This window comes from Pelophylax lessonae (genome assembly GCF_965119305.1).
Source record: "Pelophylax lessonae genome assembly, chromosome: 10".
Taxonomy (NCBI): Eukaryota; Metazoa; Chordata; class Amphibia; order Anura; family Ranidae; genus Pelophylax; species Pelophylax lessonae.
The window spans coordinates 48,687,752-48,705,422 of NC_138777.1; the positions used below are offsets into that span (position 1 = coordinate 48,687,752).

The 17,671-nt window shown below is 41.5% G+C and overlaps 1 protein-coding gene across 1 annotated transcript in view; it reads left to right on the forward strand.

Annotated features, from left to right (window-relative positions):
• LOC309565930 (uncharacterized protein) overlaps positions 1–12,762 on the forward strand; it is a gene marked incomplete at both ends in the record, with an annotated part of 53,823 nt that extends 41,061 nt beyond the window's left edge. The window contains 3 exons of the mRNA XM_082270960.1: positions 3,426–3,522; positions 6,757–6,949; positions 12,611–12,762. Of these exons, the coding sequence (XP_082127086.1) occupies positions 3,426–3,522; positions 6,757–6,949; positions 12,611–12,762 (442 nt within the window). The remainder of the gene's footprint in view (positions 1–3,425; positions 3,523–6,756; positions 6,950–12,610) is intronic.
• Between the last annotated feature and the right edge of the window lie 4,909 nt (positions 12,763–17,671).

Consider the following 17,671-nt stretch of genomic DNA (forward strand, 5'->3'; position numbering starts at 1 on the left):
AATGCCCCAAAAATGGGAGGTCGTCTTATACGCCGAGTATAATATCTCCAAGGTAACCTAAGTATAAGTATTACCGGTAGATCATGTAATAGGGGGGTCGTCTTAAACGCCCAGTCGTCTTATACACCGGAAAATACGGGTATATAAAATATCCACAAAATCAATCTAAAGTCCATCAAGTGAATTAAGGTGTTTTTAGTGACATTGAAATGCAAATAAAAGTGCTTCCAGTGTTCAGGTGCTGCTCCTCCATGAACAGCTTTTTACCAGAAATTTGGATCTCAACACAAAGAGTTTAATTTGCACTTTTGCATAACACTGGGGGTCCAGGTAGTCAGCTCCAAGTTAATGACACCAATGGATACCACCCAAGGGCACTTTATATCACACTTTAACCATCACAGTGTTCCACGGACAGTACCCAGATAACACAATAGAGAAGCCTCATGGTGAAGAATGCATAAAACTTAATTTATTTAAAAGGAAGGTACATTCACATGACAGTAGAAACAACCAATAAGTGGATAAGTACAGCACCGCATTGGGACTGACCGGCATGCGTAATGACGTCACAGAACAGCCCCGACCCTAAACAGGTCTCTTTTGTATAACCTTTTTAGTGTCCTGCTTTCAAATTATTTGAAGTGCTGTAGTCTCATGCCTACATGACTGTAGCCATGAAATTAAGAGACGCTTGCTTCTTGGGAGGAAAGCAATGGCAAACCTAGACAAAAAGACATCACACTACCGACAAAGTGCTGTATTGTCAAAGCTATGGTATTCCCAGTAGTATCCTATGGCTGTGAAAGTTGGACCATAAGGAAGGCTGAAAGCCGAAGAATTTATGCTTTTGGACTATGGTGTTGGAGAAGACTCTTGAAAGTCCTTTGGACGCAAGAAGATCAAACCAGTCAATCCTGAAGGAAATCAACCCTTAATATTCACTGGAAGGACAGATCCTGAAGCTGAAACTTGAGTACTTTGGCCAGCTAATGCAAAGAGAGGACTCATTGGAAAAGACCCTGATGCTTAGAAACATGGAAGGAAAAAGGAGAAGAGGACATTAGAAAACAAGATGGATAGATGACATCATTGAAACAATTAAAATAAACATGAATCAGGCGCATCAGCTGCACAATCTATCAAATTCCATAATGTTCTATAAAATGATATAGAAAGTCCAACATGTAGGGCTGCCATCAATTACACATAAGCTAAAGGTTCCAACGAAGCTAGGGATAAACAGAGAAGAGGCGCCTCTAAGTGTAGACTTTGTAGCTATTTAATAAAATATAATAAAATCTCACATCAGTTCAAGATTACAAGTGTAGTAGGTAGAAAACGATCCTGGGTGCTCCAAGAAAGGTGTGTTCGTCATCTTTATGTGGACGTCGCCATCGAATTCGCTCTCCCCTCTTCACCATAATGCCGGCAGTAACGGTGGATGGAACTGGAACGGGAGCGAGGCTAGGAGAGCAACCAAACGAAATCGAGGCTTGGGAAGCGTGAAGCTCTGGCGTCGTGACTGGATGACGTCACAAAGCTGCGATGCATTTCTGAGTGTGTCTGCTGCCGATGGATAGGCAGCCGCGCTCCTTCTTCATGGCATCTGTGCCATGACGCCTCATTCCCATTCTAGTACCATCCACCATTACTGCCGGCATAACGATGAAGAGAGGAGACCAAATTCGATGGCGGCATCCACATAAAGATGATGAACACACCTTTTTTGGAGCACCTGGGATCATTTTCTACCTACTACACTTGTAATCTTGAACTGATTTGAGTTTTTATTATATCTTATTAAATAGCTACAAAGTCTACAATTAGAGGCGCCTCTTCACTGTTTATCCCTATCAACGAAACAATGAACATGAAGTTAAGCAAGCTTCGGGAGGCAGCAGAGGACAGAAAAGCCTGGCAAGCTATGGTCCATGGGGTCACGAAGAGTCGAACATGACTAAACGACTGAACAACAACAACAAGTCTCATGCCACACTAAATGCGAGTTTATGACATATTAATAATAACAGCAAAGAAATTTTGAGCTATTAAGAATAGACAAAATATCCATGCATTTTCCCCTTGTCTGGACCCCAGAAATAGCTCTATGTTGTTACTTATCACAAGAGAATATATAAGGTGCAGCTTCTCACAACTGTGCTATTCAAATTGGTTTTCAATAGGAAAGGAAAAAGAGGTAATCGGAAGTCTTCAGTGTAAAATATCTGATCCATTTTTAGGGTTCCCTATTGGGAAATACTTTTTCATACTTTTAACATTTTAAAAACAATGTAAGCAATGGTTTTTGATCTGACCACGGAAAAACAAAATTGAAAAATCAACTTTGCACACCATAAATAAAAAGTATACATTTGATTCTACAATTTGACCAATTTAAAATTAAACTAAATTAGGATCTTGGTACAAAGCAATGCAATTATTGTTTTTTACTTTTGCATTTTATTTTTAATGTGACAGTAGACAAAAAAATAACAAAGAAAATGAATAACAATGAAAAAAATGTTAAAGGACAGAAAAATGGAAAAACAAAAAAATCTGCAGGAAAATAATAACTAAGAGGGGAATGGAAAGTAGTTAAAGCGAAGTTCCACCTAAAAGTGGAACTTCCGCTCATTTGCTTCCTCCCCCCTCCGGTGCCACATATGGCACCTTTCAATGGGGGGGGGGGGGTACATTTTTTTGACAGGTACCCTTCCCCACTTCCAGGAGACGGCGCTGCAGCGCTGTCCCTCGGAAGTTTGGCCCCCTCCTCCTTCCCCCGCCACCGAGCCATGCGCATTAGGGACTCGCCCGTGAACCTGCAAGGCTTCACTGCCGGGTTCCCCCACCGGCAATGGCGGCGGCAGCACCCGACAGCCGATGGAAACATCGCTGGACTCTAGTACAGGTAAGTGTCCTAATAATAAAAGTCAGCAGCTGCAGTATGTGTACAGTATCTGTAGCTGCTGACTTTTCATTTTTGGAGGGGGAGAGGGGAGGCTGGAACACCACTTTAAGTAGAGCTGATTTGCGTAAAACTGGTTAAAAGGAACACATCACATGCAGATCAAAGCTCATTCCTTTGATCTGGAGATGATTGAAACAGATACTTTACATAAAGTAACCATGGTGGTTTGTATCCCTCTGTCCTGCCCTCTGTACTGTACATTGTGTCAGAAGATTTTGTTTTTAACAGCAGGTGTTGCATTTTCACAGCAACTCCTAGTTGTCATTTTGACAGTTGGGAAATACCAGTAAATACGAGGAGGGAGTAGAAGCAAGGCAGAAGGACAGGGTGTACCACACATGCCCTGAATACTTCAATGACGTTTTTTTTTTTTGGTTGTGTGTAGCACACCCAGTGTCCACAACTGGTTAATATTAACATCAACAATTAATTCCCATTATTATTGCTGTTGCAGGTGTATAAAGGATAACACAGTGGTGGTTTATCCCGGAACAAATACAAAGTACAGGTTTGCAATGGAGGCATTTGCATTCATTGGAGATTATCCAGAGGTAAGCACATTGGAGACTGATATAAATATATACTGTATATATATATATACTAACACCACAGTTACATAACACCCGGGATGGGTCCTGGAAGGCAGATAGGTTTCCACATTATTTGAGTTGTGGTCCTTCCCTTTAAGTGGGATGATTTTAATACCGTTTTGAAGCACTCATGGGTTGTCACCCATGCGTCGTGAGGGGTACTGGGGTGGAGAGGAGCAAACCAATTTACAGCTCTCTCAGGATTGGTAGATCAAAGGGTTAAATGTGTGCCTAGGGGGTGCTTTATAACTGTGTGGGGGATGGACTTACTGTATGAACACAGAGAGCTGTGTTCCTAAATAGGAGGAAGACAGGATTCCTGTGTTCATCACCGACAGAACAGTGGTCTGCCGTGTTTACTTCAGCAGACCGCCGTTCTGTCTCCATGGGGAGCGATCACGGTGCCCGGCAGACATTGTGTTCGCCGGACCCGCTGATTAGCTCCCCATCTAGCCAATCAGCCCAAGCTGGTCCAACAAACTATTTTTGTTAAAGAACCATGCAGCATTAGCTACATATAGTATACAGTATGGCAATGTGTACAGGCAACTTCCCGTCTGCTACTGGAACTAGAGTCGGGCTGAATGCTTCTCCACCATTCGGGAGGACCCCTGTATTTTTATCAATGAATATAAGGCTTCCTCTGATTAACAGAGGTGGAAATCATGATGTCATGTGCCCGCCTCTTCTACCAATCAGAGGAAGCCTTGAATTCACTGATAAAAATACAATGCTTGTCCTGAATAAAGGAGAAGCATTCAGCCCAACTCTTTTTAGCTCCAGCAGCCAGAGATGTATAGTAACTAAGTAGAACTACTTCACTACTGTACTTAAGTACCGAAAGGCGGTATCTGTACTTTCCTGGAGTAGAATTTTTTTCTCCTACTTCCACTTTTACTTCACTACATTTTTTCAATGATTTCAATACTTCTACTCCAATATTTTCTTTTTGCGCTGCATAGTTACTCGTTACTATTATAAAAATTACCACTGCCAGAACAGTAGATGGCAGGTTTCATGAAGCTCAAAACATGTGTATTTTCAGTGCATACGAAAATAAATGCTACTGTATGTATAAATAAAAGCTGCATTTGAAATAATAAAAAACAATATGATGTTCAAACTTTTGACTTCTTTCTTTAATAACTACATAACACAGTACTTGTACTTTTACTTTCAGTACTTGAGTAGCGATTTTTTTTTTTCAAAACTACTGGTACTTTTACTTTCAGTACTTGAGTAGCAAAATTTAAAAAAAAACTACTTGCAATACTTAAGTACAAAAAATGTTGAATACTTTAGTACTTCTACTCAAGTCACTTTTTGATCGAGCACTTGTACTTTTACTCAAGTATGGGTTTCGAGTACTTTATACAACTCTGCCAGCAGCAGATGGGAAGTTGTCCATGGCTAATGCTACTACAGTATTTTACAGCGTACACAGCGGTCATATACACTCACCGGCCACTTTATTAGGTACACCTGTTCAATTGATTGCTAACACAAATTCCTAATCAGCAAATCACATGGCAGCAACTCAATGCATTTAGGAATCCAGACGTGGTGAAGTGGACTTGCTGAAGTTCAAACCGAGTCTCAGAATGGGGAAGAAAGGGGATTTAGGTGACTTTGAACGTGGCATGGTTGTTGGTGCCCAACAGCTGGTCTGAGGATTTCAGAAACTGCTGATCTACTGGGATTTTCGTGCACAACCATCTCTAGGGTTTACAGAGAAGGGTCCGAAAAAGATAAAGTATCCAGTGAGCGGCAGTTGTGTGGACAAAAATGCCTTAATGATGTCAGAGGTCAGAGGAAGATGGGCAGACTGGTTTGAGATGATCGAAAGGCATCAGTAACTCAAATAACCATTACAACCAAGGTATGCAGAATACCATCTCTGAACGTAGAACACATCGAACCCTGAAGCAAATGGGCTTCAGCAGCAGAAGACCACACTGGGTGCCACTCCTGTCAGCTAAGAACAGGAAACTGCGGCTACAAGTTGCACAGGCTCACCAAAATTGGACAATAGACAAGTGGAAAAACGTTGCCTCGTCTGATGAGTCTCGATTTCAGCTGCGACATTCAAATGGTAGGGTCAGAATTTGGTGTAAACAACATTAAAGCATGGGTCCAACCTGCCTTTTATCAACGGTTCAGGCTGGTGGTGTAATGGGGATATTTTCTTGGCACACTTTGGGCCCCTTAGTACCAACTGAGCATTGTATACACACCACGGCCTACCTGAGTATTGTTGCTGACCATTTCCATCCCTTTATGACTGCAGTGTACCCATCTTCTAATGGCTCCTTCCAGCAGGATAATGCACCATGTCACAAAGCTCAAATAATCTCACTACTGGTTTCTTGAACATGACAATGAGGTCACTGTACTCCAATGGCCTCCACACTCACCAGATCTCCATCCAATAGAGCACCTTTGGGATGTGGTGGATGTGCAGCCGACAAATCTGCAGCAATGTCACTATGGACCAAAATCTCTGAGGAATGTTTCCAACACCTTGTTGAATTTATGCCACCAAGAATTAAGGCAGTTCTGAAGGCAAAAGGGGTTCAACCCGGTACTACCAAGGTATATCTAATAAAGTGGCTGGTAAGTGTAGTTATGTAATAGAAATAGTTATTTTGGGACTTCTTGGCCAAACAAACTTCTTAAAGTCATGATAAACCTGAAATTCTACTTTAATGTTTATCTAAAAATATTTTTTTCTCAGTTTCCAATGACGTGGAGAAGGGTTAGAACCTATGTCAGGTTTTTGTAGCTTTTTCTGTCCCTTCTCATGAGGTTTACTCTCTCGCTTTGTCCTGGTGACCTCTATTACTGGGACTGTAAGTAATACAAGTACCTAAATTAGACCTACTGTCAGCTTCTCGGTGTCCCTGTACAACAGTGAGGAGTTGTGATAGGAAGAAGCAGCACATGGTGCCAATCAGTTCACATGCTGACAAGAAGCATGCTGGTAGAAGGAGAAAGCAGAGTGGCAGAGCTGAGCTCATCGCTGTGCTGCTTTACTGTCCAATCATAGGCTGATGGAAAAATTAGCACAGAGGAAATCTCTAGGCTGAAGGTGAATATTGCAGGAAAAGTTGATTTCGGTAATTTACCTTTGTAATAGGCTATTCATTTTTATCTTGATATTTTTGGCTGAAGTTCTACTTGCTGTGTATCTTTCAGGTTTACATAAACTGCATTGTTATCTTATGTAAGACTGGAGCTACAAATACACGTTGCACCAAAGGCTGTATCACAAAATCAATGGAAGCTTCCAGCAAACACAGGCACAGACGATCTTTGGTATCGGAGTCTCAGCAGCACTTTATCTCTCAGGGCCCTGTGAGCATGAAGAGAGAGACTTCCACTGACAGAGGTAAAAACAAGCTTAAAAACTAAGTTTATCCAAAATAAAATTTAAAAAAAGCTCAAGAGATGGCACTTGCAGGAAAATTGTCCTTTGCTCTGGTGGCTGATTGTCTCCTTGAAACCTACAGTCCTCTGCTCCTCATACCCTCACAGCGGTAATCTTCCAGTGCTGTGGGGGTTAACACAAGTTCTGGACCAGTCATAAGCACTTATCAAGAGTACCGATTATGCCCTCTTCACCCTTTCTGTTCCCCTCCTCAATTCATAGAAGTTCTGCTTTATTTTCCACAATTGAAAGGGACTCTGTGAATGGAGGATGCAGATCTTTTATTCATCGCCCATTCATAGAGTGCTTTTCATTAATGAATGGAGGAGGCAGATCTTTCATTCATCGTCCATTCATAGAGTGCTATTCATTAATAAATGGAGGAGGGGGCAGGCAAAGTCAGCACTCTTGACGAGTGTCTATGACAGGTCCAGCAGCTATATTAACCCCAGCAGCACTGGAAGATTATGGCTGCGGAGGTGTGGGGGAAGGAGCTTAGGACTGAAGATTTCATCAAAGATATCTGGCACCAGCAAAAGGGACACTTCTCATTTAATGTAATGCAGGCCATATACGATTTGCTTGAATCCACCATCAACACAGATAGTGTTGCCAGTAAGATCCAGCAGGCTGGTTGTACCCAAGTCGATCAACTTAGTATATTTAGCCCATACATGGTTTAAATCTCGAGCAGTTCAGCAGGAACTGTCTATGGTTGGCCTAAGTACTGTCCCATGTGCTGATATTTAAAAAAACAAAACTAACTAAACTTCACGTTAAACTAAACTAGACTTTAACCTCCCCCGCCCACGCTATAGCCGAATGACGGCTACAGCGCGGACCTTAATTGCCGGGAGGGCGTACATTGACGTCCTCCCATTCATGAGCAGCATGCGCGCTCCCTGCGGAGTGGCCCAGCTCGCTCTGTGATCAGCGAGTTCATGAGAGTCGCCTGACCCCGCCCCCTTACCACGTGATCAGCTGTCAGCCAATGACCGCTGATCATGTAAAGTAAACAGCAGCCGACGATCAGCTGTTTTTTTTTCAGTCAGCTGCTGTCAGAGGGACATCTGTCCCGAAGAGGAGAGGGCAAATTGTGCCCACAAGTGTCACCTACCAGTGCCCACCAGTGTCCACAAGTGCCACCTGTCAGTGCTCACCAGTGCCACCTATCAGTGCTCCATCATAAGTGTCACCTACCAGTGCCTATCATTACCCATCAGTGCCACCCATCAGTGCCACCTATTAGTGCCCATCAATGCCCGTGAGTGCTGCCAATTAGTGCTCTACAGCGCCACCTACCAGTGCCCTTCAGTGCCGCCCATCAGTGCCACATTATCAGTGCCCACCAGTGCTGCCTATCAGTGCCCAACAGTGCTGCCTATTAGTGCCCAACAGTGCAGCCTCTCAGTGCCTATCAGTGGCCATCAGTGCTGCCTCATCAGTGCACATCAATGAAGGAGAAAAATTACCTGTTTGCAAAATTTTATAACAAACTATAAAAACTGTTTTTTTTCAACATTTTCAGTTTTTTTGTTTGTTCAGCAAAAAATAAAGACCTCAGTAGTGATTAAATACCACCAAAAAAAAGCTGTATTTGTTTGAAAAAAAAATTATAAAAATGTAATTTGGGTACAGTGTTGCATGACCACGCAATTGTCATTCAAAGTGCGACAGCGCTGAAAGCTGAAAATTGGCCTGGGCCGGAAGGGGGTTTAAGTGCCCAGTAGGCAAGTGGTTAAAGCCTAACAGGAAGATAAAAAATAATCAAAAGGAGGCCCCCACCTCTCCTCCCCTTGGAGGGGATGGTGGAAAAAGAGGGGATTTTAAAGTGCCCAACAGGTTGTGTAAAAATAATTATATAATAATCCACAAATTAATAAAAACATTATAATAATTTAATAATACTTTAAATGTTAAAAATCCTCTAGATAAGATAATAAAGCAATAACATTGTCACAATCATGTATGTAGTCAACCCGACTTAATGGGATAGGTAAGTTTAAATACAGGTGCAGATCTGGATCGACGTGTTTCACCTGATTTTTGGGCTTCTTCAGGATGCACATATTTGATGTTATATACACTCATACAGCATCAAAAATACAATCTAGTATCTGCTTCAACAGAGCATAGTACAAGCCGGGATATATATATATTGCATCTGATCTGTAAGATGTTGAAAACCAAATAAAGATGGGCCAGTAGATAGCCACCATCCATCAGGAAAAAAATAAAAATAATAGTCGAGAGATTATTCCCATACATAGATGTAAGTGTAAAAAATCCAAAATGGCAACCATTTAAATAGAGACTCCAAACGACGGATCTCTCAGTACAGAGTGTCCAAATTAATTCCCAGACTATCCAATACCAAATAGGAGGGAAGGGAAAAGACAAATCCCCAATACGAACAGGTGCTATATTAACCCTTGCAGTGCAGGCACAGTGCAGGATCATTTGTTTATTTGCTGGGAGTTGAAATATATACTGTAAAAATAAATGTGCCCTGATGCTGAATCATAGTTACATACAGGTGGTGTCTGGTGTAAAGAGTCTACCGAAGGATTCTCATAGATATGTGTGTACAGTATATATATATATATATTTCATCATCAGCGAGTTCTCATAACTGGTGCCACATAGCTTGTCCCACCTTAATTTACAATGTTGCTGCCCATCTTTGGGTGGTCTCATTTCTATTGCAATCACTGTAATATAATGTGGATGGAAATTCCATCAGGGAGAATGGGTTCTCCTTGTAAAGGCTGCAATAGCCCAAGAATTCATATAGAGGAATCTTGTCAGTGCAAATCTAGTGAATTAAGGAAACCATTGGGTGGTTTTACTCGTTTTACCTTTCAGCAGCTACAAAGGCAAACTTTTGGGTGTACTGATATTTTTTTCATTTTTTTGGTTACTAGGAACTACAAAATGGATCTTCTTTAGTCTATAATTTAGAAATTGGCCACAATGGCCTTTATTTAAAGCGTCAGGAAAAAAAAACATATGCACAGTACATCTCCCCACATTTCCCTATGTTTTATCCCTTTAAAGGGGACCCCCCTTACTCTATAAACCTGGCAATAATAAATGAAATGTTATAAATAAGTCAACTTACCCATGTTCTTGTGTTTTTTTCTATATATTTTCCATCTCTTTCTCCTACTTCTGTGCTTCCTGGGTCCCTGCTCTTACGCTTCTATTTTGAAAAGTGTACTTCATACTGCGCACTGTCACTGGGAGTGAGGTGGCAGAGATATGCTGGACTGGTGGAGAAGGCATGGGCTCAGCTGTGTCCCTTCTAATTGCAACATTAAGTAGACGAAAGTGTGTAGCAACATGGGATGGAACTCATCACAGAGGAACTCTGTATGTTACACAGCTGCACACAGTGTACGGCTCATCTGTAAGCTGGGGTTCTGCCTTAATGTTGACATTCACATGAACCTTGCTTGGTTCTGGTCATTAGGCTACGTTTACATGTGACTTGTGCGATGCCCGTGATTTGCAATGGCACCCCAAACGCAGTGCGATGTTCCACGATTTCCTCCTGCCGAATCGCGGTAGCATCGCGGAAAAAAAATTGCAGGACGCATGACGCCACAAAGAAGCTCTTGTACCTTTTTTGGGCGTCATGCGTCCCGCGATTTTGTTTGAGCGATGTTACCACGATTCGGCAGGCGGAAATCGCGGCAACATCGCACAGCGTTTGGGGTGCCATTGCAAATCACGGGCAACGCACAGGCGTCCCGCGATTTGCAATGATTTCCGGATCCGCATGTGAACGTAGCCTTAATGAGCGCATGCTTGAGAAGAGGGGAACCCCTCAGTGCATGTGCGGGCAAGGAGTCCCCGTTCATACACTTAACAATAAACTTCTCTTATTTGATCCTTTTTGGTCTGGTAAATTTTTTTTATTAAGGAGTATTAGTTTTTTGCATTTGTTTTAGAAGAGCAAAAATAAATAAAATACAGTTTGATCTTATCAGAAATTCAGAGCTGTCCTGTGCATGCTTCCTGTGATATTTCAAAGAGGCTATGCAGCACTCCTAGTTCTTATCATTGACTACAATAACTAGCCTTTGGGTCCTTTCACACGAGCGGTGCGCCCGGCGGACTCCATTTTGCTCAGTGGTGATCAATCCACTGATCCCCACTGAGCAGGCAGATGACAGGTCCGTCTCCGCTTACTTTACAGAGACAGACCTGTCAGATCCCTGCTCTCCTCTATGGGAGATCGGATGAAAACAGACCCCCAAAATAGGGTTTCCATCCGTCTGGATTTCAAGGATCGGATCAGATAGCAGCGGGTGTCAGCGGAGATGTCACCGCTGACATCCGCTGCTCCATAAGGGTGCATGGAGCATCCGATCAGGTCCACCTGAAAAACTGACCCGATCGGAAAGCCAGTGTGAAAGGGGCCTTTATGTTCTAGAGATCTGATAGTGGGTAGTTTAGCAAAAGACAATGGGCAGGGATGACACCACAAAGTCCATAATTTGTTGCATGTGGTCAGCCGCAACATGGCTGGGGAGCTACATTGAAAAGGAAGATCAGCAGATATTTCATGTACTTGCAGGGTTTTTATAGAGATAAAATCTGGGGAAATGTGCATGTATTATAGGCTTACCTGTATGTAAAAATAACAAAGCGGGGTATACAACTGCTTTAAGCAGTTATATATACACTCACTCATTTACCCTTATGCTGCATTGAGCCATGAGCTTTATGGTGCCCTGTGCTTATTTACTGCAGAAATTAAAAGCACATGTGTGATTGGTTGAAATGTTTATTGTATTGCTCTTAAACCAATAATTTTGCTGTTTTGGTCTCTTAATGACCATATTCAGTTCAAAAAACAAAAAGTAAAAAACTGCCGCAGCCCTTGATCGCGACTTCCCAACACAGGGGGGATAAGCATGCGGAAAAGTGGAGGATCTAGGATCTCTTTGTTGTGTCTGGAGAGTGGGTTCATCTGTTTGCAGGGTGATGCGGTTGGCGTGTTTCGGGCTTGCCATCCAACTTGCAGTTTTCTGCTCCACGTCCTGTAGCTTCCCCTTCCTTTCCCCTTATTTCCCTCTTCCTTCTTCTCCTCTCTACTCCCCTCTCTGCTCCCTTCTTCATTCTTCTTATGCCTCTCTTCTGTTATTTCCGATGCTTTCTGTTTTCTTTACGGTTTCCGGCTGGGACCGCCTGTTTCTTCTCAGAAAATTACTAACTGGGCTAGGCTTTTCATATACTGCCTACAGGGAGGGATGCTTTAGCTTGTTCTTCTACTTGGGGACAGCAGGATTGAACCGTCTTGAATGCCTTGACTTTACAGTCTTACAGAGCTGCTCCTCTGTACCCCTTGATGCTGTACCGTGACTTGATTATGTTGCACTCCCTTCATTTCTGTGTAATGTATTTTGGTATGCTTGTACCCGATTTATTCTCAATAAATTTTATATTTGCAGAAAAAAAAACTGTAGCAGCCAATTGAATTTCTGTAGTCTGAACAATGAAGAGGGAATTTTAATAGTCTTTTGTTGGATACTGCATATGGCTCATTTCATGGTAAAAAATGACTGTATCTTCTGCACTACAATTTCAAAATTTCCGTTTTTTGCCTTTCTGCAGGTGAAAAGAAAACCTTGGCGGTGGATGGAAACACGCTGGTGATTGCGCTATCAGTAATGGCCACTGTGGGGATGATCTCAGTAACGCTAAATATCTACATGAAGAGAACCAGGGCTGCCAGATATCAGAGACTTAATGCACAAGATTTCTGATCCCTGTAGAAGCTTAATAATAAATAAATAATAAATGATAATGAATAAAACACCACTAAATAATACATAGCTATTAAGATCAATAAGAAACCAACATTTATTTGAGCATTGCTGGAGCTTAGATTGCTATTCCCATGTTTAAAGTACTCTTAAACTGGTTCATGTTTTATTTGTATGAGAACTGACATATTTAGTCAAATGCCAATCACAAAGACACATTGGGGCTGATTTACTAAAACTGGAAAGTGCAAAATCTGCTGCAGCTGTGCATAGTAGCCAACCAGCTTCTAACTTCAGCTTGTTCAGTTAAGCTTTGACAATAAAACCTGGAAGCCGATTGGTTTATACGGTATGCAGAGCTGCACCAGAATTTGCACTCTCAAGTTTTAGTAAATCAACATAACTGATAACTTTCTTTTCTACTAGAAATATTCCAGCATGTGGATACATCTCTTAATCTAGCATTAATAGTATCAGTAGTCCCATAAACACGCAGAGATATCCACTAGCATACTTAAAAATGGTTACAATATTATAAAAATAAGCCAATTTTTGTCCTTTAACATAAAATAATACTGACCACTGTCAAACACAATAGATATGCACAAATTGGTACCATTTATAATTAAAGGCAATATAAATGGCACCCAAGTGCAAGTAGTTTGTATACTTTACATATTTGATTGACTTTTTGTTTTAGGCCCCTTTCACACTATCCGTCCGTCGGAACGGATTCCGTTTTTCTCAGCGGGGGATCGAGCCGCCGATCCCCCGCTGAGCAGGAGGATGACAGCTGTGTCTACGCGCTGTGTGCGGTTACACAGCTGTCAGTTCCCCATGCATCTCTATAGGGGAAATCGGATGGGAACGGACCGTCAGTCCGTTCTCATCCGATCCCATCCGATCCGCTGGACGGATGGAAAATAGGGTTTCCATCCGTCCAGATTTGACGGTTGTCAGCGGACATGTCTCCACTGACATCCGATCCCTCATAGAGATGCATGGGGGGACCATTCAGATCCGCCAAAAAAACGGACAGGCGGATCTGAAAGGTCCGCCTGTGTGAAAGGGGCCTAAGGAATACTTTCTGTTCAATCAAAAGCTACATGTTTAATGTTTGTGTGTATGGAACAAACATGTGGCCCTAAGGGGCACAGTGGCTCAGTGGTTGGCACTTCTGCCTTGCAGCCACGGGTCCCCAGTTCAAATATCAACCAAGAAACTATCTGCATGGAGTTTGCATGATCTTCCTGTGTTTGGGTGGGTTTCCTCCCACACTCCAAATACTTGCTGGCAGATTATTGGTTACTGTCCAGACTGGCACTAGCTTGTGTACATATGTAAGATAGGCATCTTAGATTTTAAGCTCCTTGAGGGTGGTGAATGAATAGGATGTAAAGAGTTAAATAAATTAATGGCACTATATAAATGCCTATAATAATATTTTATCAATTTTTTTCACCCAATATTTCAACTTTTTTTTTTTTTGCATAAGATTTAATTAGAAATGCGTGGATCATTGATAATAATAGCTGTATGGCTCTTGCATGAAAGCATTGATAAATAGCCCCTACACCTCCTGGTAAGCCAATCCTTTTTTCAATAAGTGATTGTCGTATATATTGAGGGTTTTGAGGGATTTTTCAACATTAAAAAGGACATATTACATGTTTGTGGATATATTATTTGTGGGGACTATTTATCAATGTTTTCACTGAAGATTCACACATATTTCTAATTAAATCTTGGGTGTTATGTAAATCCAGGTGAAAATTGATACGCAGACCCCAGTGTCTTGTGACTGCATTAATAAATAAATAAAGAACAAAAATCCAGGTTGGCAACCATCCACAAATTAAGAGTAAAAACGAGGTAAAATGGCGCTGCCTGTTTAAAAGTAAGAAATACACTAATATGGAAGGGATTTTAAAATATTATAAATATGGGAGGGATTAAGATATATGGAAGGGATTGCAAAAATTTTTGTATATACTAATAATGTGTAATTGAATGTAAAAACAGTAAATAAATGTAAAATTTTGATAAAAAATTAATCTGCACGTTGACATATAAATAAATGCAAACACATAAATGGTGAATATAAAGTGATATGTGCAATCAATAAAGTGACAATGACAAAGTGCTGCTGTGATAATGTCCAGTGAAGTCACCGAAATTATTAAATAAATTTAAATAGTAAATAAGTCCAAACACAGTCCATAAGGTGCTTAAAAAGGAAAAAATCTGTGCTTCATTGAAACCAATGGTGATTCAATAATTTTCAAGCGGTGATCCGGTGATAAGTGTGGGGTGGGAAAAACACCATGCACCCCTCCAATGTATCCCGCACTCACCAGAGATATGCACCCCTGCAGGGGTAGTAAGCCTTAAAGTATTAGCCTCTCTCCTAGGAATCACGGTATTAGGCTTTAAGATGGAAGTATCCCTGGATATCACTTCTCAATGCGGTCAGATATCTTCAATAGGCAAGGTCACCAGGGGAGGGCTGGCAGCCTTAAGCCTGGGGGGCAAGTCCAGTCAAGTGGTCCGTTGAACCATCGAATCAGCTCACCATCCATGCCCACCTGGTTTTATAATGGATATTGATGTTATGAAGCAAGACAAACATGATGCAATGTGGTAACATAATTAAATGTTAATTGCAATCAAGGAGGTTTAACAGAAATACATGACATCAAGCCAGGTGGGGCCTAGGAAGCTCCTGTCGGGTGGAGATCACTCTGCCTGACAGGGAAGTGACTATGTTAGTATTGTGCCAGCCGGGTGCAGGAGCGACTCTGCACACTCATACAGCTCCGCTGCAGCTTTGCAAATATATACATTGTGTAGCGACAACCGGCAGCTGTATACAGTGTCTGGCCCCTACATTAATTCAGCCCCGAGGGTGGCCTTTTCACCCGGCATCAGAGCAGCCTGGGGGGCGATTGCCACCCTGCCCCCCTTCCCAGTCCTCCCCTGAAGGTCACCATAATGCTCCATACGGGGATTTTATATGTCAACGTGCAGATTAATTTTTTATCACGATTTTATATAGATTTATTTACTGTTTTTACATTCAATTACACATTATTAGTATATACAAAATTTTTTGCAATCCCTTCCATATATCTTAATCCCTCCCATATTTATAATATTTTAAAATCCCTTCCATATTAGTGTATTTCTTACTTTTTAACAGGCAGCGCCATTTTACCTCGTTTTTACTCTTACATTGTTTGCTATAGCCCTCTGGACTATATTTTGGGGTAGGCTGCAGCCTTAACAATATCCATTAGCGCGGAAACTTACCTCTTTTAACCATCCACAAATTGTCACTGCAATGATCTAAACAAAAATGTCTCAATAGTAATTAAAGTAGAACACGTTTCTTTTTATTTTGGATAGAGTAAGGGTGGGTTATAACCCCTCTCAGGATTTTTTTTTTTTACCATGACATATAGGGAGAGTGAATCTCCTTAATGGAGACCAGACAGCAATAAAAACCTGACAGATGTTCTAATCCCTCTTGTCCTAAAAAAAAAACTTCCTTTAGTATACTTTAACTGCTATACTTTAACTAACCCTCACTACACATTTCTTTTGATACAATAGTAATGGATGCTTAGACTTGTACTAACCTTTACTAGCTATACAATGATCTGGATAAATAAGAACCTGCAAAGACACACGGGATGCTATTTACAAAGTTGACTATTTTTCTGCCCTTTTCTTGGGAAATCAAATTTACCAAAAATTGTACATTTTTTCAATATTTATAAAGCATAGACATATTAAGTAATACTTTTAAAGGCATGCAAGACCATTTAAATTGGTCACTTTCACTAAAAGTATATTTCCACTCAAAACCCAACTAAGTGCCTGATTACCGAATAGGCAGAGTAGGCACTGGCTTATGGGCCCCATGCTGATTAAAGTGGTATTAAACTTTGGAAATGCAAAATCTGTTGACATGCAGGGCTTTTATAACAGAAGAGACTCTAGGGTTCTCTTCTGTCATAAATCTCCCCCCTGCCTGTCAGCAGTAAATGTGATCTAAACCGCACATTCGTAGTTCAGACCACATTTACGGCCATCTCTGTGTGCCACGGCGATGTGACTCCCGTGCATATGCGCGAGAGTGATGTCACCACTGCCCGACCACTCAAGCGGCTGAAGATTCCAAACCCAGAAGGAAGACCGATTGAAGATGGAAGCGGTGGGGAGCCTTGACAGCGCAGTGCTGGAGGACTCCATTGGCAGGTAAGTCTGTCATAATGTGCTAGTATGCAGCGCATACGAGTACATTATGACTCAAACCTGTAGGGGGGCCCATTATTTTGCATTGAAGATGACACTTTACTACCACTTAAAGGGCCCAGCGACAACGGATCAAAAAAATATTGATTTGATCTTGACATAAAATTACAATAAAGTTTTCCTAAATTGTTTACAAAAGATAGAAGAAGATAAATCAACTCAAAGGATCGAAAACTTTACATTAAAGACTCTATGAAGAAAATATTGTATTCATTTATTGTACTCAATAAAAACTTAAAGTGCATAAACTAGGGATAGACCGATGTGGTTTTTCCAGGGCAGATACCGATATTTTGGTCACAACATATCTGTATCGGCTGATATGGGCCGATGTTTTGTACATTTAAAGTTTTGAAAAATAAAGACAATTTTTGACAAAAATCTGGTACTGAACATGTTAATTTTTGTTTAATGCTTAATGGCTGGCTTTCTGGCACCCTGTGGTGGGTGGCTGGCTTGCTGGCACCCTGTGGTGGGTTTGTGGCTGGCACAGGGGCTGTGGGTGGCTGGCTGTCTGGTACAGTGCCTGTGGCTGGCAGGTACAGGGCCTGTGGGTGGCTGGGTGGCTGGTACAGGGCCTGTGGCTGGCAGG